Source organism: Cornus florida, unplaced genomic scaffold, assembly GCF_030987335.1.
Source record: "Cornus florida cultivar Cherokee Brave unplaced genomic scaffold, ASM3098733v1 CherokeeBrave_3.0.0_Hap2_Chr01, whole genome shotgun sequence".
Lineage (NCBI taxonomy): Eukaryota > Viridiplantae > Streptophyta > Magnoliopsida > Cornales > Cornaceae > Cornus > Cornus florida.
The window spans coordinates 118,519,417-118,544,280 of record NW_026775571.1 but is presented as its reverse complement, the minus strand read 5'-3'; the positions used below and the strand labels follow the sequence as shown (position 1 = coordinate 118,544,280).

Genomic DNA, 24,864 nt, shown 5'->3' with positions numbered 1-24,864 from the left:
ATCGATCTAACATTTATCAGATCGATCGAAAGATTCCATCTTATCCTATTGTATCACCCTACCTACCACTTTTGTCTCTTTCCCAAAATATCTCAAAAATATCTCAGATTTGTCTTTATCCAAATAGGCGCCGCCATGGGAGGATCGATTCAGCCAAAGTTTGATAGATTGCGGCCAAGTTCGATCTATCTCAGCATAGGTTCGATCGATCGAACCCTCTCAAGTGCGAATTAAATCAATTTCCAGCTCATTAAAAGTTGTCTCATGGTGCAATCATTGGAGGAACCCTTGTGTACGAGCCTAGACCATTGGGTGTGACATTTGAGCTACCTATATAAGGATTATGAGCCACTTTTACATATATGTTTTTATGTTTTTAGATACAACATTTGATATAATTCTTAGAGAGGAAGAAAAGAAAAGAGGAGGCTAGAGACACATTTTTGGAAAGTCTTCCATCTATCTCAAGAAGAAGAGCATTTCTACCTTGGAGATAGCCCTTGAGGGTTGGAGGACATCATCCATGGGTGGCTAGACATCCTCTTGGGTTAGAGTTAGCCCTAAGCATGCCTTCTTTACCTTGATTTATGTTTTTTTGAGGGAATTTGTGTTGTAATACATGCTTTAACATTTTTATATACATAGATCTTATTTATTCAATGATTTATGTAGTTTAATTCTTCCAATTGATCATTTCATTCTATCCATATGTCTATGTATGCTAGAATAGATGTTCATATGCTTATCTCTAACTCTTGTGTTGTTGATACATGTCTATGTGTGTTGATGCTATAGATTTAGAGGTTGTCAAGACATAGTGTTTAATAGAATGCTCTTGTGGTTTATTTGATGATTCATACTCATTTCTTGATGGATTGTGCCTCTCCCTTAGTTTAATTAGTTTAATTTTCATGTCATTAGCTTAGATGTAGTGTAGTTACCTTAGTTGTTAAATGGGAGGACAATCCATGCTTGTTATTTGATGTTCCATACTTATGAATGCAAGTGGTATATTTCTCTAATCATGTGATGTGTTTGGATTGTGAGCTTAAATGAAGGATTAATAGCTTAGTTTGATATATTGTGCTATTCATTGTGTTGTTTAGACAATATATACTTAATTGGTCATCCATACTTGTTGAAACAACCACACACACTCACTATTATTGCAACATATGTTTCCCCCCTCATTAATTATGAATTGAGTGTATAGAAAGGTGATGCTTAGTGGTAACCTCTAAGTCCCAAGACATCTCTCTCTTGTTTTCTCTAACCTCTAATTACTTGTTTTGTATTGAGCTTGTTTAGTCTTAATTGTAGTTTAATCAATCAAACCAACCACATTTTGATCACTCGACTTACTAACCTTAATCTTGTTTCCATAGTAGCACGACCCACCAATCCCTTGGGACAATCCCTACTCACCCTAACTATATTTTTAGTTAGAGCTAGTAGTGCCTTTTATAAATTTAAAACTTGGCCACATTGCACACTCACACTCTTAGTTCATCTCTTTACAAACTTTTTCCAACTCACCAGTAGGCAATATGCAAAACGCACATATAGTGAACATGAGTACCTAGACCTACCAGGGCACACAATTATCCACTATATCTAGTTACACATTTCTGGCAATATATGCATCATAACCACTGATCCTAAGGCTCAAGCTATATCATGGCTTATAATTATATATATATATATATATATATATATATATATATATATATATAATCCATTCTATCTAACCATAAAAGTAAACTATTCGTCCATATATTTCAATGGTGTGTCAATTAACTGTTCCATTGACCTGACACGAATAAGTAGGACTTAACCCTAGGGTTAATCCGTTCCCTTACAAGTATAAATAGGTAGGACTTAATTATTCCATTAATCCATCCCTTTTATGCCCTCATCCCTTAAGATGATGCATTAATCCATAAAATAACCAAATAAAGGTTTCCAATCCAATAATGATGCAAATAATAGTTACATCTAATAATCCAAAATAAATATGATATAAATCATATATACATCATTTGCATTTAATTGAACAAAAATAACAATTCTAAGTAGCATGCATTTAATTTATATCATAAGAAATTAACATGCATCTCAATTAAATTGTACACATCCATACTCTGATGAAATTCATTTAAATCTAAACAAAATAATTTAATCAAACCATATTCAACCATTAATTTAATCTTTTAAATTAATTAAACTCCATACCTAGCATATAAAATTTAAATCATGCATTTAAATCCTCCATGAATCTAATTAAACAATTTAAAACATGTAATAACAGATCAAAGCTTCAATTTAACATCCCAGAATGTCCAACGACATTACAGTATATATATAGATGATAATGGGTCTTCCTCCAATCAAGCAAAAATCATTCCAGCACATTCCTTATTTCCTCCATGATCTTAGGGTCACGTGAAACATTTGTATAGAATTGATTAAGCCTTTTATCACTCCTATAATTTAGCATATTTTTCAAATTCAAATTTATTGTTAACTTTCTATAGATAGTCTCATTGTAACTCTGTATATATTCACAAAGCAGTGATAATACAAGCGTACTTTTTACCCTCTCAATACAGCTTTATTCTCTTTATGGTATCATAGCAAAAAAAAAAAAAATGCTCAAACGAGCAAGAAACCGAAGTCTGTTCCATGACTGAAGAAGCTTCTTAAAATACCCCTACCCCTCTTGTTATTTCTTCCTCTAATCCATTTGGTATAAACAGCACCCTAGTCTCAATCAATGCCGCTGCCCAACTCCCTCTCAAACTTACACCTTCGAACTATACCTCATGGCATGCCCAATTTCACTCCTTACTTCTTAGGTATGGTTTGATGAGCTATATTGATGGCACACAATCATGTCCACCAAAAACCCTTGTGAAGGATGGAAAATCCTCACAAAACCCAGATTATATCCATTAGAATCGATAAGATAAGCTGTTGTTACATGCTATCATCGCCTTAATGTCCGAAACTGTCATGTCATTTATTGCATCCTCAAAGACCTCTCATGAAGCTTGGGAAAAACTTACCAAGCTCTATGCCAACAGGTCACGATCAAGGGTGATGCACCTTAAGAAATGACTCACCCTTACTCTTCGAGGCTCTAGGCTAGTGGCTGAGTATCTACAGATCATCAGAGGGATATCTGATGAGCTAGCTCTCATTGATGCTCCCTTAGCTGAATATGATATCATTATTCATTTTCTCAATGGCCTTGGACTTGAGTTCAAGGAAATTGCAGCAGCTGTACGAGCACGTGAAAATCCTATCACGTTTGAGGAGCTCCATGATAAACTGGTGGAATATGAGGATTTTCTCAAAAGAAAAGAAACTCATAGAGATCCGTCTCCCATAACGGCGAATTACACTCACCATTCTAGTAGCAATAACTCTCATTCAAAGAATGGAAACACCTACAACAGAAATGGCAAAAATTCTGGCCACCAATTTTGAGGTCACTTTAATTAAGGGCCTAACTTCAATCAACGACCAAACTCCAACCCACATCGTCGGCAAAATGGAAAGCAAAACCAAGGCAGCCAAGGTTCTAAAGTTGTTTGTTAATTGTGTGACCAACATGGTCATGTAGCCAAACAGTGTCGTCGTGCACAATCCACTCATTTTCAAGAACCCATTGCGAATTGCGTCTCAGCCTCACAACCAATCAATCAAAATTGGCTTCTTAACTTTGGTGCCTCACACCATGTGACCACTGATTTACGTAACCTCTCCCTCCACTCTGAGTATGAACATAACTCATGCCGGTTCAACTTAACTTTCTTCTCCACCTATGCCCTTCTATTTATCTAATGTTCTTTGTGTTCCTTCTATGAAAAAAAAAAAATTAATTTCAGTCTCCAAATTTTGTAAAACTAACCAAACTTCCATTGAATTTTTTCCATCTAATTTTCTTGTGAAGGATCTGCGCACTAGGGCGACACTCATTCGAGGCGTGAATAAGGATGATGTGCATGAGTGGTTGGAGTCTATGCAAGCTTCTACAACAAAACCGATAGCCATGGTTGGTGTAAAGGCTCCTATGTTTTACTGGCACAAACGTCTTGGTTACCCCTCCTCTCGAATTCTTCAACATATTGTCAAGTCTCATTCATTACCACTGTTTTTTTCATTTCATGCTTCCTCAGTTTGTAATTCTTGTCAATGTAATAAGAGCCATAAGCTCCCATTTGGTATGGCCTCCCTCCATAGTCGCGGTCCTCTTGATCTAATTTACACTGATGTTTGGGACCTTACTCCAGTAACTTCAATGGAAGGATTAAGATTTTATATCATTTTTGTGGATCATTTTACAAAGTATGTATGGTTTTATCCTCTTCATCACAAGTTTGATGTTTTCAATGTATTTTCCAAGTTCAAAGCGGTTGTTGAAATTTTTTTTCACACTTCCATTGTCTCTATCTATTCTGATGACGGGGGTGAGTACCAAAAATTAAAACCATTTTTTGCCTCACATGACATTACTCATTTAACCACACTACCCCATACACCTCAACATAATGGTTCGGTTGAACGTCGACACAAATATATTGTTGAACTGGCTTAACTCTACTACACCAAGCTTCCTTACCCCTCTCTTTTTGGTCCCATGCTTTCCAAGCCGCCACTTACCTCATCAATCGTCTTCCCATTCCACTTCTTCACCTCAAATTACCATTTGAAGCATTATTTGGTGACTCACCTAATTATCACAAATTACGCATTTTTGGGTGTCTATGTTATCCTTGGTTGGGACCGTACACTAAACACAAACTTGAACCACGCTCTCGACCTTGCATCTTCCTAGGTTACTTACTGTCTCAAAGTGCTTATAAATGTTATGATATTTTTACTCATCGTGTTTTTATTTCACGTCATGTTTCATTTGATGAAACAACCTTTCCTTTTGCCTCCCGTGACCACTCCCTTCCCCGTATCACTTCTTCCACTATCTCTATGTGGTCTCCTAGTTCTATTTCTCTTGCACCCAACAGTCCCACACTTTTTCCAGTGCCAGTCTCTCATAGCTCCTCACACAATGATTCACCTGGGTTGTCTTCTCCCAGGAATCCTACTATGGAACTTGCATCTCCGCCACCCATACCTTATAATGATGTACCTTACGCTTCTTCCCCAAGCTCATATCCCTCCTCATCATCCTCCCCCTTGTCTAGTTCACCTCCCACATATCAAGAAACATCCCTTCATCCTTCTTCCCCTAAACCACAACTGACCCGTACTCACCAAATGGTCACCCGTTCCCAAAGTCAGATTTTTAAACTGAAGCAAATTCATGCCACTTCCAAACACCATCTTCCGGAACCACTTGAACCCACTTATGTCTCTCAAGCATTACTTGATCCAAAATGGCATTTTGCCATGTCTGATGAGTTTAATGCATTGGTTCAAAATGGAACCTGGAACCTTGTTCCTCCTCACCCAAATCAGAATGTTGTTAGGTGCAAATGGGTCTTTCATATTAAGAGACATTCCGATGGTAGCATTGATTGCTACAAAGTCCGTCTAGTTGCCAAAGGTTTTCATCAACGCCCTGATATTGATTATAAGGAGACGTTTAGTCCAGTTGTTAAACCTACTACTATCAGAATTGTTCTTCGCCTTGCTCTTGCTCGTGGTTGGCCTATTTAACAACTTGATGTCAATAATGTCAATAATGCCTTCCTCCATGGTACTTTTTCTGAAGAGGTATACATGTTGCAACCCCCAAGTTTCCGTGATCCTACTTTCCCGTCTCATATGTGTCGACTTCGCAAGGCTCTTTATGGCCTCAAGCAAGCGCCTCGTGCATGGTACAATGAATTGAGCTCCTTTCTTCTCTCCTATGGTTTCTCTAACTCTAAATCAGGCACATCTCTTTTTGTGTATTCACACAATCATATTCTTGTTTATTTTCTAGTTATTGTAGATGATCTCATTATGACGAGCAATAATGTCTCATTTATTACTCAATTTATTCATGCTCTTTCTACCCGATTTTCTGTCAAAGATTTGGGGGCTTTACACTACTTTCTTGGGGTTGAGGTCATTCCTATTTCCACTGGTTTATTTCTCACCCAACATAAATACATTCGAGACCTCTTGGACCGCAATCACATGTTTGGTGTAAAAGAGGTCAGCACACCTTTATCTACTACGGGCTCTCTTGTACTTTAGGATGGATCTTCACCTGCTAATCTAACTGAATTTCGTAGTGTCATTGGTGCTCTATAGAATCTATCCATTACAAAACCAGACATCGCCTATGCTGTCAACAAACTTTTATAATTCATACATAAGCCCTCTCAGATACATTGCACTGCTGCTAAAAGGCTTCTTCGTTACCTCAAAGGAACTATTCATCATGGTCTTTTTCTCAAACGTCATGTTACTCCTTTTTTGCATGCTTATTCTGATGCTGACTGGGCTGGAAATCGTGATGACCGTACCTCCACAACTGCCTACATTGTTTACCTTGGTGGTAATCTAATTTCATGGAGTTCAAGGAAGCAAAGATCAGTTGCTTGATCTTCTACTGAAGCTGAATATTGGGTTGTTGCTACCACTACAGCAGAATTATATTGGGTTCAGTCTCTTCTTAGTGAGCTTGGAATCTCACTCACAAAACCTCCTGTTATCTTCTGTGATAATGTTAGTGCAACATATATTTGTGCTAATCTAGTTTTTCACTCACGCATGAAACATATTGTTGACTATCATTTTGTACGTGACAAAGTCTCAAAAGGATTGCTTTAAGTTTCTCATTTTTCCACAACTGAACAACTTGTTGATGCTCTTACAAAGCCTCTTTCAAGGCAACGATTTTCACTCTTACTATCCAAGATTGGTATTTCTAATGGAAGCACCATCTTGCGGGAGCGTATAGATGATAATGGGTCTTCCTTCAATCAAGCAAAAATCATTCCAACACATTCCTTATTTCCTCCATGATCTTAGGGTCACGTGAAACATTTGTGTAGAATTGATTAAGCCTTTTATCACTCCTATAATTTAGTATATTTTTCAAATTCAAATTTATTGTAAACTTTCTATAGATAGTCTCATTGTAACTCTGTATATATTCACAAAGCAGTGATAATACAAGCGTGTTTTTTACCCTTTCAATACAACTTTATTCTCTTTAATATAAACATGATCTCAACATTGTAGAACACAATTCATGCATCAATTCATTAAATCATGCAAAAATTACACAAACCCATTAACATATAATCATACTTTATAAATCTGATTTGTACATGTAATTATGTTTATTAATTAAATTTTAAAAACCTGGAATTAATCTAGACATGTATAGACATGAATCAAAGGAGAAGAGTTAGAAAACAACTTGCTTTAAAACCTAAGCATCATTCTTCCTTGTTTTAGTTATCTTCTTTGCCAAAACCTTCTTCCTTCTCACTCTAAAACTCAATATGTTGTACGTGAATAAAGTTTTGTATCCTTTTTACATGCTCCTAATACTTATATATATATATATATATATATATATATATATATATATATATATAGATAACTATAAAATCATATTACCATTCCAACTTATAAAATATAAAATCATATTTCCAATCCAACTTTCCTTAATTAAAATAAAGGAAAAGGAAAATAGAAAAATATAAAATCTTATTCCCAATCCAACTTTCCTTAATTAAAATAAAGGAAAAGAAAAATAGAAAATATAAATATAAATATAGCAAATCTGTTACACATATGTATATAATACATTTAATTATAATACATATAATTCTAACTTTCCACAAAAATAATAATAATAATACATATAATTCTAACTTTACATAAAAATAATAATAACAATAGTAATTATTAAAACTATCCATATATATATATATATATATATATATAAGTATATAAATACAACTATATATGGGTAAATATCCATACCCATTAAACCTCCTATTTAAGTAGTTCATGGGATCCAAATGGTTGCTCCATTACTATTATTCATATCTAACTCCTTTTAAAATAAAATACAAATAAAACAAACAATTTAAATACAAATAAACACATAGTATGTAAACAAATAAATACACATCATCACTTAACATTTAAACAAATCAATTTATACCATTAATTAATTAAAATAACATTTAAGCACATAAATTAATTTAAACAAATATTTTCATTAAAACACATAAACAAACAGCCACGTAATCAAATAAATCTTTTAATCAATTAAAAATGTAATAAAATAATAAATTAAATTCCGAGATTATCCTTTTAAAATTAGGGGTATTACAGATCACGCCGACGATAAATATTCATGATTTCTACCACGTCTCCGATGATGATTGCAGTTTCACGGCATACACAAAAGGATGGGCATTATTGCTTTATTTGGGTATAAAGAAAAAAAGAATATTTCAACTTTTGTAAACAGCTGTATTGATATATTTAGATTTTAAAATAGTCCATATAAAATAACATACACATCAAAATCATTTTTTTTTAAGTAGGGAGAACTAGCATTACTCTATTAATTATATACACATTTTGTTGTTACAGGGATTTATATGGTACATGGCTGTTTCTTTTTGGACTCTAACCTCTTTCCTCTTTCCTCTTTCCTATTGTTACAGGGATGTGTACGCACTATATAATACATGTGTGTTTTTTTAAAACTTAAACCACTTTCCTCTTTCACTAACCTTAAAAAAAAAAAAAAAAAAAAAAAAAAAAAAAAAAAAAAATCCTTATTCTGCGCTTTCAAAACTTTTTTTTTTTTAGAAATATAATATATAATGTATTAAATAGCCAACTAATACTCTAATTTTTGTAATTTTCGTTTTAGTTCAAAATTTTTGGTTATGTTATTGTTATTGTTAGTTTGCCCCCATTTTGACTCAATCAAATATCCAGAAATATATATATATAGAAGAAAGATTTGACTGGATCATAAGACGGCCAAAAAAGAGAGAATATTTTGGGATAATTTTCCACCTTTGACCTATCAACTCGCTTGATTGCCAGACCTGCAAGAAAATTCTTCAGAAATAAGACCTATTAACTTGCTTGATTGCCAGACCTGCAAGAAAATTCTTCGGAAATAAGACCTATTAACTTGCTTGATTGCCAGACCTGCAAGAAAATTCTCCAGAAATAAGACCTATTAACTTGCTTGATTGCCAGACCTGCAAGAAAATTCTCATATTCTCTCTTTTTTTTTTTTTGGCCGTCTTATGATCCAGTCAAATCTTCCTTCTCATATTAGTGATTTATAGGAAAGTCCTCTTTTGTTTCCTAGTCGGGCCATTTTGACTAGTTAATTACTTGATCCAAATGCAGTGTGAAACTCTGAATTACCGGAAAGGTAGATTCAGATGTCGAAACCGAAAGGCCAAATGATTGCTTTATGATCAACTTCTACCACTTTTAAAAGCATTGTTGTAAGGCAAACTTTTTCCACAAGTATGGCCGTATGGGTTCCGATATTTTATGATTATGAGAATATAAAATGGGAGACTATATATTCGCACTCACTATAATTTTATAACAATTTTAATTTTATCTTTACAAGTAAATAATTATTACTTTTTAAATGACACAAATGTCCTTTCATATTTTCTCTCCTTATTTCTAATCTTTAATATTTTAAGTATATTTTGACAATACAAATAAAATAAAATAAAAGTTGAATAATTATTTTTTAAGGGACTAAAAAAAAAAAATTTGTTATGTTGAATAAATTGTGACTTTTGGCAGGATAAAAAATAAAAAGTAACCATTTAAAAAATTATTCCTTTTGACATGATGAAAAAAAAACTTCAAAAAAATATATTTTATTAAATAAATTATCCCTGTTGTCAATATCCCAACAAAATAATAATAATAATAAGTATAAAAGAAAGATGATATATATATATATATGTGTGTGTGTGTGTGTGTCTCTGTTGAATAAATTATGTCTTTTGATAAGACCAAAAATAAAAATAAAAAATAAAGGTTATTTTTATAGAATAAATTTTTTCTTTTGACAGGACCCATAAAAAATTATCAAAAATTAAAATTACCAAAAAATATCTTTACTTTTTAAAGTTATTGGACAACTGTGGTTAGCCACCCTCGTATTCATAACATGCACTTACATGTGCATAACACATATTACTCAAATGAGCTGGATGCATGGTGCGTCCAAGGTACCCAATACCTATTTGATAAGTGATAGATATCCTTTACGAACGGGTCATTTTGTTACAAAGGTGTTAACCAGATGGGGAGGCGAGTGAAATTTTTCAAAATTTAAGAGAGGCTTTTGTAATTTGGCATATCTATTGGGGAGGTCAGTGTAATTATCCCTCCATTCATGTCTAATAAGGTAAAATACAGTTGATTCCCTGAAGTTTGACATTTTTGTGTGTTTTTTGTTCTACCAAGAATCACACATAAGCACCCACTTGCACATGATAACTTGAACAATGACCTTTTATTTTGGAAGGCCAGAAAATACAAATAGACTAGGCGCCATGTATGCGTGTTTTGGGGCTTCGTTTTGAATACCTAATTGGTCAAGCAAGTAAGACTTTTTCTCTATGAAAGGAACTTTCGAAGTTATCAACACCTTTTCAGTCCTGTTCCCATTAATGTTATTAGTCTTCCTTATAAAATGACTACCATGGAAATTGAGTTTTTTCGTATTGTTGCTCAAATACAGCTACTTACATTCACACAGTCGAAGACCAAGAAACTAATCAGAAAAGTATATCCTCAGCCTATATGTGGATGTCATATAAACCCCTGCATCAGTCTGGAAAAACTTTTCCGTTCAAAGAGAACAACGTAAAGAGACCGTAATATGCTTTTTTTCTCCATCTTCGACTTTTAGATTTCAACAATTACCTAATCACAGAATCCGTGGTTCTCATTCACTCATGTCCCTATCAATCTCTCTGCTTTCTCACCTGCATCTAATTTTAATAGGGCCTGTAGCTATAAAAGCACGGCAATATGGTTTCCTCTTTAATTACAACTTCATATTTCTTTTTGTCATTGTGCTTAATTATGATGTTTTCTTACACATACAGTTTCTCTCACTCCTTTGTGATTGTTTCCATTCTTTGGTTGTTTATTCCCAATAGTATTACTGAAGCTGTCCCATACTACAACGCCCATAGATGTATTAATGAAACTACATACACTCCTAATAGCACTTTTCAATCTAATCTCATTCTCCTACTCTCTTCTCTTTCTTCCAATGCTAACAGCATAACCGGATTTTATAACACAACAGCTGGTCTTGATGCCCCCGATGTGGCTTATGGCGTCTTTCTCTGTCGTGGCGATATCGCCGGTGCTAAGGGCTGTCAAGATTGTGTGGCTCATGCAGTGAAAGAAATCCAGCAATATTGCCCCAACCAGAAAAAGGCAATTATTTGGTACCATGAGTGCATGTTACGTTATGCCAACAAGTCTTTTTTCTCCACCATGGAGCAAGCGCCCGATGCGTACTTTTATACGGACTTGTGGGGGACTGTAAATAATATCACAGAACAAGATCGCTTTGATCAATTGGTGGGAGAAACTGTGGATGATTTGGCGACTCGTGCTTCAAATGACGAGTCTGGAATTGTTACGAGGTTTGCAACTCAAAAAGTTGACTTCTCAGCTTATTGGAAGATATATAGCCTAGCGCAGTGCACACCAGATATATCCGGAAGTGATTGTAATGGATGCCTTCGACATGCTATAACTTATTTTCAAAGATGTTGTGTTGGAAAGCAAGGGGGGAGGGTTTTTCTTCCCAGTTGTAATATAAGGTTCGAGGTGAAACCGTTTTACAACAGTTCCATAGCCCCCGCTCCACTGCCTACACCAATTTCTCCTCCTCCACCTGCTCCAACTCCTTTAACAAGTCCTAAAGGTAACATTTAAAATTGAACAATCTCCAATTAATTAGTGTTTGTTTGTAGACCATCTAATCGCGAGTTCATTTTGTATATTAATGTATATACAAACTAAGCTGATTTTGATAGTTTAAGCCAGTTAATTAGGATCAATTTTTTTGGACTGTAATTAACTTCTAAGGATGTAAATAAAGATGAGATTCGAACTGGTTGTTCAATCCAATTAAAACAACTGGATTTTTTTATTTTATTTTTTTAGACATGTCCAAAATCTTTTAATTCTGCGACTGTACGATTTCAGTAGAATTCAACAAACTATGCGGGAACTGGGGCGCAAATCCTCTACAGTGCACTTCCCATGCAGTTTCCTACATTGAGCAATAAGTGGCCTTGGTTTGGCCACGTTTTACTCCACTTAATGGACACTAACACTGTGTTTAGCAATTGCACCACTAATATTTCACCACCATTTATAAGTAACATCACAGAAGTCTAAAAGTAATATCACATAGTCTAAAAAAGTAACATCACCACCATTTCCTAAGTAATGTCACATACAAGCGTAACTGAATTCACCACCATTTATAAGTAACATTTCACCACCATTTATAAGTATCTTTACCATTAAATTAAGGTATGCACATAAATGGTGATGTTACTTTTAGACTCATGTGATGTTACATTTTAGATCATGTGATGTTACTTATAAATGGTGGTGAAATGTTTCACCATCATTTATAAGTATCTTCATTCTTAAATTAAGGTATGCACATAAATGATAATGTTACTTTTAAACTCATGTGATGTTACTTTTTAGATCATGTGATGTTACTTATACATGGTGGTGAAATGTTATTTATAAATGGTGGTGAAATTGCCAAACACGGTCTCAATTGTCGAATAGTGGTAAATGACGTGGCCAAACAAAAACCACATAAAAACTTATAGCAGGGGACAGCATGAAAATCTACAGCAGAGGATTTGAGCCCGCGGGGAAGTGCTCATCTGGTCACTGAATGAATTTTGGCTTGGTGTTTTGAGAAATATGTTGTTTTTCTAGTATATCGATGAGAGCATTTATTTGTTGATGCAGGGAAAGGGAAGATTTCGTCACAAACAATTATTGCCATTGTTGTGTCAGTTGTGTCAGTGGTACTTCTCTCCGTAGGCTGCTGCTTCCTAGTTAGAAGAGCAAGGAAACGGTATTATACTATAGAAGAAGAAAATGGTAAGTACCCTAACTAGTTTACTTCCTGAATCAAATAATAGTACCCTTACATTTGTGCTTCTGTTGAGATGTAATTACGAAATTCAGCACTTCCATTCTTTGGTTGTGTAGTTGGGAATGAAATTACGACAGTAAATTCCTTACAATTTGATTTGGGTACGATTGAAGCTGCAACAAACAACTTCTCCATTGATAACAAGATAGGTCAAGGCGGGTTTGGTCAGGTCTACAAGGTAAGAAGTTAGTAGAATTCATGTTTTCCAAATATGGTCAGTTTAAAGAAATCAAATATTCTTAACGTTTAAATGCTAAGGGTATCTTGAATTTTGAGTCATAAGCATATTTACAGGGTACTCTCCCTAATGGAAAAGAAGTAGCTGTGAAGAGACTATCAAAGAGCTCTGGACAAGGCGCTACAGAATTTAAGAATGAGGTCATTGTTGTAGCCAAGCTTCAGCACAGAAATCTGGCGAGACTAATGGGATTTTGCCTTGCTAGAGAGGAAAAGATACTCATCTACGAATATGTTCGCAACAAAAGCCTCGACTACTTTCTGTTTGGTTAGACCGTTTGAACATATGTTTTGAATTATGTCTTTATCTTTTGAATACAATAACAGGTGTGTGATTTCCAGGGTTGAGTGAAAAAATTTACTGACTTCACAATATTAAGTTAACTTATGGCCTCAGCATAGCACAAATCCTGTGTGTGTATTGCATAAATTCTCTAGGACACAAACCTAAAACCTTCCAAGAAGAATTGAAGATATAGGGAGTTATAGAATATTGTTCCTTTAGGAATTAACACCTCCTCCCCCTCCTTTTCTTTTAATTGAATCATTCTAAATTTGATTCTTCAAATCTAAGTTGAGTATCTATTATTATGTAGATCCTGAAAAACAAGGACAATTGGACTGGTCAAGACGCTACAATATTATAGGAGGTATAGCCAGAGGGATGCTTTATCTTCATGAAGATTCCCGGCTAAGAATAATTCATCGTGATCTCAAGGCTAGCAATATTTTGTTAGATGGCGATATGAACCCTAAAATTTCAGATTTTGGCATGGCAAAGATTTTTGGTGTGGATCAATCTAAAGGAAACACAAGTAGAATAGTTGGGACATTGTAAGTTCTTGATTACCCTATTCTTTTCTTTCTAAAAGGTGCATTACTATTTACAACTATATGTGGAGAAAGGTTCACATTCAAAATGACTGGTACTAATATAAAATAACAGGTACCAGAATCTTTAGCTCTCTGTAATTCAAGAAGTATCTTTTGTTATCTTTTAATTTGTGCTGGTTTGTTTACTCTAGAACTAAGTGACGGTGCTTGCTTGTAGTGGTTACATGTCTCCAGAATATGTAATGCATGGACAATTTTCTGTGAAGTCCGATGTATTCAGTTTTGGCGTTTTAGTTCTAGAGACTATAAGTGGCAAGAAGAACAGTGATTTCTTTCAATCAGGTCATGAGGATGGCCTCCTGAGTTATGTGAGTGCAAAAAGAGCATTGCAATTGTCTTTTTCCTTTGTCATTGCAATTGATTTCTACCATCGTGTCCATGTTGAAGAATAAAAACAATGATAGTAACGACACTGTAAACACCATTTCACATATAATTGCAGGCTTGGAAACAATGGAGGAACGGGACGCCATTGGAATTGATGGATTCAACATTGAAGAGCTCTTATTCAAGAAATGAAGTTGTCCGATGCATCCATATAGGCTTGATGTGTGTTCAAGAAGATATGGAAGTGAGGCCGTCTATGGCATCTGTAAGTCTCATGCTCAGCAGCCTTTCTGTTAGTCTACCATTGCCTCAAAAGCCTGCATTCTTTGCACACAGCAGAGCAGAGTACTTGAGCATGCAACCTACAAGCAAGTCAAGGGAGTGGTCTGTGAATGAAGCATCCATTACTGAACTTTACCCCAGATAGAGTCAGAAGTTTAAGTAATTTAAAAATGTGTGTATGCTGTGAAAGTGTGAAATGAGTGAACTTAATTTTCCAGAATATGAATGATACATTGGTCATTGTTGATAGGTTAAACTAAAAAGAGCATGCGCTCAAAAGATAATCAGCAAGTTTGCAACTAGGTTACATAAATGATCTAATACAAGCCCAAATTTGGTTTAATTTAAATGGAACATATTATCATGGTTCGTTAATCAATTCCGCGTTTGGTAATAGGTATAGCGAGTTTGAGGACTTTTTTACTACAGAACACCCTTTCCCAGTTTTTGTAACACTTTTTGCTCCAAGTGCAAGCTGGTTCATGAAAATAGTAATTGTTGAATTACCCTAGTCCATTTAGCTTATTAGATTGAACAGCCCCTTCAAAGTAAGTTTGAAATAACGGAGTATTAATTTATTTTCCAATTTTCAGCCCATATTTAATATCATCACAATATAATTTCTTTTCCTTTCATCTACTTATTATATGTTGTGCCTTGTACTTGGTAAACCTCATCAAATGACTTCAATGCACCTATAAGGCTGCCGGATTGACTTGAATGCGTCTAACCGCTTCCCATCATTCATCCAGCCTGTTAGGTTCATCAATTCATTCCATTTTTTCTTTTTATTTTTTTCATAATGCTAGAATCAAGCATTTTTTTTTTCTTTTTATTTTTTTCATAGCAAGAATGTTAGCCGTTAGTGTGGTGCAGAGGATGCGAGGCTCAAGTATGGACTAGCGAATACGCGGAGCAATCTAACTATTCGAGCACTTGCATTTCCTTCTAATTAGGTATGGCAAAATTCCCCACCCCACCCCAACCCAAATATACTATAAATTTATTAAATTACCTTTACATACTATTCTGTATGATATATGATTAAAATAGGTTAAAGTATATACGTCTTGTGAAAAAAAAAAAAACATGAGTAGTCTTGCTTGGATGTTCATAAGACCACACATGTCAGTGTGTACCTACTTCAATTGTTCTTTATGTCTATTTCATTTGGCTGATTAAAGCCCTTAGGATTATTTGTCCTTCAATACATGATTTACAAGTTTGGTTTAGTCTCCCCTGCCTCACTAGGTAATAAACCTTCTTTGACCAATCTTTAAATCTCATTTTGACTGATTATAACCCAATAATAGACACAAAAAATACAATAAGTCAGGAATAATAAATTTTTCTCTTAACATTCAATCCAAAAAATGCAACATTAGTTTTTACATCTTACAAATATTAAGAGCTTATGGTTATAGTATATTAACCATCTTCAATGCACCAGAAGCAATCACATATCTATTCAATTTTATAAAAGCAGTTTTACCAAAAGTAACAGTACAATTTTTATAAACCAAAAGTGAAACAAGAATAAGATTGCGTTTAACATTTGTGCAAAAAGATAGTTATTTAATACTAATATCCCCATACTCTCTAATTTCAGATGTAATACTCCCACTGACTTAGCTACAACCTTGGCATCAGGTCAAAAGATAAATATATGTCCATATCATCAAGACTTCTGGATTCATGAAATTCTTGCAACGAATTGCAAATATGTTTAGTGGCTTCAGAATCTATCCATCATGAATTAATAGATGCAACCACATAACATGTCTCAATGATTAAATATATATATTTTTATGCCACGTAGTTGCTTAGACAGTTCGTTCCTTAAGTGTCTAAGTTGGCAACAAAAGAAACAATTTCGTTTGCCCTCAATATACACTACCTTATTTTCTTTAATCTTTTGGATCCCCATACTTTGTGCTAGCCTAAATCTATTGTCATCCTTCTTCTTTTCCTTTACCCATCCACTTGAGCCTAGAAGAAGATGGTATAGACTAGGTTAGATTGATAGGAACGCCTATACTTTTGATTATCCCTTCAAATGTTACTAACTCTATAAGAATATTAGCGAGTGTGAACTCAAACTGGTTCCTTATTTAATTCACTCTAAAAAGTCAAACAAGTTTGGTAACAAGGCAATAATCATGTCAATTTGAAACTTACCACCTAAGTCAGCCTTATTGACCTCCAGTTAATTTTTAAATAATAAATAATCATTTTCAAAATACGATCTTTTACTAGAGTTCCTTAGGCTATCTCAATGGTATTCAAGTCTGACACAGCACTAAGGTATACACTCTATCTAATTTCACCAAAACATCTCATGGACATTTAATATGATGCTTGAAGAAAATAAAATAATGCAAATGTTAGCTTTGTAACGTATTCGAAATAAACTCTAGAATATTGGACCAAGTCATATCATTTGCCTTATTTCACTTATTAAAAGCATTAATGTCAAATTGAGTATTTAAAGTAAAAGGATTAAGTATAGGAGTAGTAAATACATTTTGTACCCTTACGTTGTAAATAAAATATCTAAATTCCTTTTTTAGTCAATAGAAATGAGGTCAAAAAATATTGAATATGTTAGCAAGCAGATTAAATGGATTAGACATAATTAATTTGAATATAAATGCATTCATGCAATAAATAAGGTGAATTATTAATACTATCATGCATATTTAAAATTAAAATGAGTTTGTTAACCACATAGTATAATAAGTCTCAATAGAGGAGTTCATTATCACTATTGGTGAACAATCATTTTTTAATTAATGCGGGTCCCTCAACTTCGTAGCATAATAAATCACACAATTAATACGTCAATAACTTATCCTAATGGAGGAGTTCATTATTACTGTTGTTGAGATCATTTATTATTAGGCGAGCATTTCCATTAAAATAATATGTGGATCCCTTGACCACTACATGAAAAATCGGATAACCAATACGCCAATAACTTATTCGGTTGGCGAAGTTCATTATTACTATTGGCGGGAAAATCCCATCATTTCCATATCTCTTAAGACAATGTCTTAGCTATATATATACGAAATGATTCCCGATTATGTTTAGCCTTTCGAAAATCACCTAGTGTAGACCACTCCGTTGGGGAACTAACAACATTGATTTTAGATTGAGTATATAACGTTATTAATGCTTCAACGAAAAATAAAACATTAAATATCTTGTCATTATAATTTGAACTCTTTAAATCATGTGTGGGGCCTTATTTTTAAAGATCTAATTGAAATGAACATTTAATATTTTTATTTTCATAAGACAACCATTATTGTAATATTAAGACTCTTCAAATCATGCGTGGGGCTTTATTTTTAAAAATCTAATTATAATGGTTATAATAACGAAGGCCATGGGTAATGTATAAAAATCCCCGCTCCCACTCAATTTTTAAGCATTCATAATTATGGTTTTTCATTCCATGATACTCCCTCCGTCCCATAAAAAGTGTCACTTTTAGGGAACCATGACTCTCGCAAATTGAACTAACACGGTTCCCGAAACATGACACTATTTTTGGGACGGAGGTAGTATAATGCATGCAAAATGCCTTGATTTTAATCCAATTAAATTTAGAAAATATTGGACTTTTAAATGATTCACTAATTATTTAATTTGAGGCACACTTTAAAAATAATTTACAAAAATAATTTTTCATTTCCCAAAAAGTGCCTTCTAATTAATTAGTAATCAAATCCAATTAATTTTCATAATTTAATTAATATAAATCAAGTCATTTAGATAAAAATCATAGGTCTAATACATGAATAATAATAATCAACAATTAATTATTCCATGCATCACATAAATAATTAAATAACAGGCAAAAGCAAATAAAATGGCAAATGCAATCAACTTTTAACATTTAAATACTATTATTGTTATACAGGCATCCACCAATGGCTTGTTAACACCTGTAGGGAGCTACTACGCGCCTGGAGAAGCAAAATAGCGCTTGGAACGCGTCCGGAGGACTCTGCACGCGGTGGCACACGCCTAGGGGGCGCTGCAGCACGTGGCACGCGCCTCCACGCACTGGCACGTGCCTGAGGGGCGCTGCAGTGCGTGGCACACGTAGGCACGCGCTTCCACGCACCTGGAAGGCAAATCAATAAAGTCCAGCGCATGTTCCCACGCCTGTCCCTTTGGTGCACCGTGTTGCGCCGCATGGGATTATTCCCTTCAGTTGAGGGCTGATCCAATGGTCCTTGATCCGAGCGCACGGTAATATAGTGTATTGCGCCGAACCGGATCTAGTAGCCTTCCTCCGGCGCTACCCTCACCGTCGGCGATACTCCGGCCACCGGAATTCTTATTTAATTCTCTTGGACCTTCTTGAAGCTTCATAGTACACATTGATGAAGATTACATGGCTTTAAAATTAATTATACATATGAAATACAATAAAAAATAATTAAATTATATCATTAAACTTTCTAATGGCAAAATCAAAGCCTTAATTATATTCATCCAAAGATAAAATTATATTAAACCTATAAGCTTCATCCATGTCCCAAAAATACATCATCATCCATTCACAATTATACATACATCATCATCATGTATCAATATATATCAACATATTAAATCATACATCAAAATATATATATATATATATATATACATATGCAAATATAATTTGGATCTATGAGTGATAATTTTCATAAAAAAACATAATCTCTAGTAAAGAATCAAATCATGCTCTGATACTACTATTGAGAAACATGCAAGTTTTAAAAACTTTTTAAGGAATTTTCATACATAGATCTTGATTCATCACATAGAGACAAGTTTGTTTGGCAATAGTTCAAAGGAGTTTTTTGCATTTTACCCTATTAATTATTTTTTGGAGAGTTATTTTTCACTTATTAAATAAGGGTAAAATATTTTTATTTTTTAGTGTTCGGCAAAGATCTAAAATGAGATTGAAGTCAAATCAATCGGGTGAAACGTGTAAAATTACTTATCTAAAATTGATAAATAAGTTATTTTTGTTTTTTTTTTTTCATAAATATATTATTTAAAAAAAAAAAATTTACATCCAAATGGATTGTTAATCAAAACTTATTTGTGTAAACCTTTGAATTAGCCAAATAGTAGATTCGTTGTCGAAAACACATAGTCAATCAAATGCTTTTACAAACACCACGTATGAGAACTTGGATAAATTAGAGAATGCAATTTTCACATTTTATAATCAACCCTTGTACGCATGACATTGGGAGTCAAAAAATTTCCACACATGGATTCAATTATTTTATGTTTATGATAATATAATATAATAAATTTAAATCATTACTATAGCATATTCATATAATTAATGACTTTTTTTTTTCCTTCTATATATCTTCCTCTTAGGTCCATAATTTCACCACTAATTTCGACCTACCATGATATTTTAATGTTCTAATGAAGTTGATCAATTCTGAATATCTCAGTTTAATATGCCGCAAATTGACCAACTCCGATCATTTAATTGCAACATTTTGTCTAAGGATTTGTGGGTGTAGACTTTTCAAGTTCATGACCTCATGTAATTTGACAAAAGAGCATGAAGTGTAATACTCCTAATTTTCGAAGGATTTAAGTATCACAAGAAGCAACCACAAATTTCTATTCAAAACCCCCATTAATCATTTTTTTTTTCAGCAGACCATTTTTGTTATTGAATACCTGTATCACATTCATATATATAATAAGTCTCACCACAAATTAGACAGAATGAGACACACAATGTTAATAATACCACCTTCTTGGAGGCAGCTTTTCTTCATTTCTCACATCCTCACAAGCCTTCTTGTTGTCATCATTTCTCAGCCGGATTTCTTAAATCAAGTATGTTCAGGCAGTGGCAACTACACCGTTCAGGCAGTGGCAACTACACCAGCAATAGCATATACAAGGCAAACCTTGACAGCCTCCTCTCCTCGCTCGCTTCCGACACCGACATCACCTATGGCTTCTACAATTCCTCCAATGGCGAAAACTCTGACAGAGTAAATGCAATTGCACTTTGTAGAGGAGATGTTGAGCACCTTATCTGTCGTAGTTGTGTCAATGATTCTACTGCTAAACTCACACAACTTTGTCCTAACCAAAAGGAGGCATTTGGATGGTATGACAATTGTATGTTGCGTTATTCCAACCGCTCTATATTCCATAACATGGAATATCTTCCTGCTTTTTCTATGTCGAACCAAAACAATGTTTCTAATGTTGATCAGTTCAATCAATCATTGAGAACCTTGTTGGACAGCCTAAAAGGCCAAGCAGCATCTGGTGGCTCTACTCGCAAGTTTGCCACCGGGAACAGGACTGCACCGGACTTCCAAACAGTATATGCGCTTGTGCAGTGCATCCCTGATTTATCTGACTTGCAATGCATCAATTGCCTAGATGAGGCTGCAGGAGACATTCCGGTATGTTGCAATGATAAAACGGGAGGGAGAGTTGTTGCAGCCAGCTAGATCGGATATTCATGGCATTAATTAGCACACAATTTGATTGTTTTTCACCTCAAAACAGAAATTATATTGTTTTTCTTGGTATTTAGTGGCTATTATTCTTTGTCTAGAAGAGTACTGCATCACTACTATTCTTTGTGATCTATCTGGTTACTTGAAATGTTTTTTTTATCCCCTCTGATTCCAACAGGTCTCCATGTCGTGTCCCACTACTTTTTCTTGGCTTTTCTTTCCTTTTCTCCATTGAAATCATTCTGAAAGTGTATGGTGGTTGTTTCATTTTGAAATTAGTAAATCTAGAAACTTTTTTGTATGATTAGATTTTTTGACCTTATAAACCATTTTGAAATTCAGCACCCAACATGATTTAATCGGAACAAATTTCTGGTATTTTTTGCAGGAAAGGACAGTAACACAGCTCGAACTGTCATCATTATCATTGTCCCAACGGTTATCATCTTTGTGCTAGTTATCATTGGCATTTGCATCTATTTGAGAAAGAGGGAGCAGAGGAAGCCAAATGAGGAAGCTGAAGGTAAATGGTTTATTCTGACTTTAATGTAGAAATTAGGATCAATTTGTTGCTGTTAAAATCATTAATTACCTCTTAGGAAAAATACTCCGTAGTATAGAAGCTTCAAGACATTAATCACACCTATATGACAAAATTTCTTTCTGAAACCAGGTAAAACTAAAAGGAAATCTAATTTAATGTGAAGAAATGACTTCAATTGAAGGGGGAAATAAATTCATTAAATGCTCTTTTTTAGCCTAATTCCATTTCTTTTATTAGCTTACATGTGAACTTTCTGTTTTTTCTGAAGATATGGATGAAATTAGAAGTGTGGAATCGTTGCAATACGACTTTGAAACTGTTAGAGTTGCAACAGATAACTTCGCTGATAGTAACAAGCTTGGACAAGGTGGATTTGGTGCTGTTTATAAGGTATGGAAAATTCATACGAATAATGTTTTACTGGTGGAGTGTTAAATAAAAAATTTACACTACTTGAAATTTTTTTTTTTTTTTTTTGGGAGGGCCAAGTGTGATTTTTCATTTTTTTAACATCTATTCTGATAAATCTTCAGGGTAGGCTTTCGAATAATGGATAAGAAATAGCTGTGAAGAGGCTGTCCAGGGATTCTGGACAAGGCGAACAAGAATTTAAGAATGAGGTGATGCTAGTGGCCAAGCTTCAACACAGGAATTTGGTTAGGCTCCTTGGTTTCTGCCTCAGTGGAACAGAAAGGCTACTTATCTATGAGTTCATGCCCAATTCAAGCCTCGATCATTTCATATTTGGTATGATTACTATGCTTCTGCTCGATAGATCATACTTCTATAAAGTTTATTTGGAAAGCAGGGAAGCAAATCTAGAAAATACACAACCTAACCTCACTGTCACTTATATACTCGGATGAACATGCAGATCCCTTAAAGCGTGCACATTTGAATTGGGATAGGCGTTACAAGATCATAGGAGGCATTTCTCGGAGACTCCTTTTTCTTCATGAAGATTCTAGGCTTCGGATTATTCATCGTGATCTCAAAACTAGCAACGTTCTGCTAGATACGGAGATGAATCCTAAAATTTCAGATTTTGGCATGGCAAGATTGTTTGCAATGGATGAAACTCAAGGCAACACAAGTAGAATTGTTGGGACCTAGTAGGTGTTATTTAACCATTTGAAATCTTATAATTGTAACTGTGAGAATCTTTTAATTCATTTTCAAGTGGATACTATGTATCATCTAAGAAACAAAAGAAAACCCTACCAAAATCTTGAAGATGCAAGAAAAGTAACTAGCTGGTTAAATGTCTAGAGACACAGGAGATATGGTTTCATGTCTTCTTGAAAGTTTGAATACTGTCTTCCAACTACTAACAACACTAACTAGCAAATAAATGTTGCAGTGGTTATATGGCTCCAAAGTATGCAATGCATGGGCATTTCTCAATCAAGTCAGATGTCTTCAGCTTTGGTGTGTTAGTTCTGGAAATCATAACTGGTCAGAGGAATAACTGTTTCCGAAATGGGGAGAATGTAGAGGACCTTCTAAGCTATGTAAGTAGAATATCCGTGGTGAATTACGAGTGCTGAATTTTTTTTTTACTAGTTACGAAAGGTCACATTTAATATCAAATTTGCACATTGTTGAACTATTGCAGGCTTGGAAAAACTGGAGGGACGGAACAGCTTCAAATCTGATAGATTCCACTTTGAGAGCTGGTTCAAGTTCAATGGGTGAAATAATGAGATGCATCCACATTGGGTTGCTGTGTGTTCAAGAAAACGAAGCCGACAGACCAACCATGGCTTCAGTTGTTCTTATGCTTAGTAGTTTCTCTCTCTCTCTCTCGGTACCTTCAGAGCCTGCATTTTTTATGCACAGTCGCGACAACCAGAAATGCCATTGCTGAGAGAATATGATTCAGGTGTGACTGATTCCAGTCAATCAAAGAGTAAATCTACCAGTCTGTCAGCTAATGATCAAGCTTCAGTTACGGATTTATATCCTCGATAGTGTTTGAGGATGATATTATTGCAAGAAGCATTTATGTTTGTGTGATTTCTTTTACACTGTTTGTTAATATTTTCTACCAAAATATATGCCATAAGCATGTTTATGAGAACTTTGCTATTCCAGTGAGGACTACCAAGATCAAATGTGATTTTAACCCTCTAATGTAATTTAAATTTTGGCTGGTGACATTTCCTTTTTATGGGTGAGAGAGAGAGAGAGAGAGATTACATAGATAACAATGAAGTACAGAAAGATAATCCTGTCTCAAAGCTGGAAGAGTCATTACTATAGCATATTCATCACATGAGTAATGGCTTTTCTATATATCTTCCTCTTAGGTCCATAAATCTCACTACTAATTTCGACCTATCGTAGTACTTTAATGTTCTTTATATTTCTAATAAAGTTGATCAATTCTGAATATCTCAGTTTGATCCGTTGGTTTATTAAACTTGCCGCAAATTGACCAACTTCATTGACTTAATTACAACATTTTGTTTAATGATATAAGTTGATTTGTGGAAGTACACTTTTCAAGATCACCACTTCATGTAATTTTATCATGAATCAACCACAAATTTCTATTCGTAACCCATTAATCCTTTATTTTTCAGTAGACCATTTTTGTTATTTAATGACTGTATCACATTCATATATATAATAACTCTTTCCAAGATCTTATAAATTAGACAGAATGAGACACAATGTTAATACCTTCTTGGCAGCATTTTTTTACTCATTCAATAAAAAGAATAGTGGCCTTAAGGCCACTTTGGGCTGATTTTCATTTCTCTCTTCACTCTCTCACGTTAAGCTCTCTCTCTCTCACTGGTTCTCTTTTTTTCTTTTTCTTTTCCACATCGAATTAAGCTTGATCTCTCTTCCACTTTGGGAATTTGATT

General features: G+C 34.4%; 1 protein-coding gene and 1 pseudogene across 1 annotated transcript; both read left to right on the top strand.

Moving 5' to 3' along the window:
- The first annotated feature begins 10,928 nt into the window (after window positions 1-10,928).
- LOC132266849 (cysteine-rich receptor-like protein kinase 10) lies at window positions 10,929-15,898 on the top strand. The gene is made up of 7 exons (XM_059767852.1): window positions 10,929-11,926; window positions 13,003-13,137; window positions 13,249-13,370; window positions 13,487-13,697; window positions 14,026-14,263; window positions 14,481-14,631; window positions 14,766-15,898. Exons 1-7 carry the CDS (start codon window positions 11,014-11,016, stop codon window positions 15,075-15,077), a joined length of 2,082 nt encoding a protein of 693 aa, XP_059623835.1. The 5' UTR covers window positions 10,929-11,013; the 3' UTR covers window positions 15,078-15,898.
- Window positions 15,899-20,808: 4,910 nt separating this feature from the next.
- On the top strand, window positions 20,809-24,092 carry LOC132266871 (cysteine-rich receptor-like protein kinase 44; annotated as a pseudogene).
- The last annotated feature ends 772 nt before the right edge of the window (window positions 24,093-24,864 follow it).

Bases quoted from the DNA above. Each gene is read 5' to 3' on its own strand.
- LOC132266849 (XM_059767852.1), top strand. From the start codon at position 11,014: ATGGTTTCCTCTTTAATTACAACTTCATATTTCTTTTTGTCATTGTGC. The intron at 11,927-13,002 runs GTAACATTTAAA...TTGTTGATGCAG, and splicing joins TCCTTTAACAAGTCCTAAAG to GGAAAGGGAAGATTTCGTCA. The intron at 13,371-13,486 runs GTAAGAAGTTAG...GCATATTTACAG, and splicing joins GGTTTGGTCAGGTCTACAAG to GGTACTCTCCCTAATGGAAA.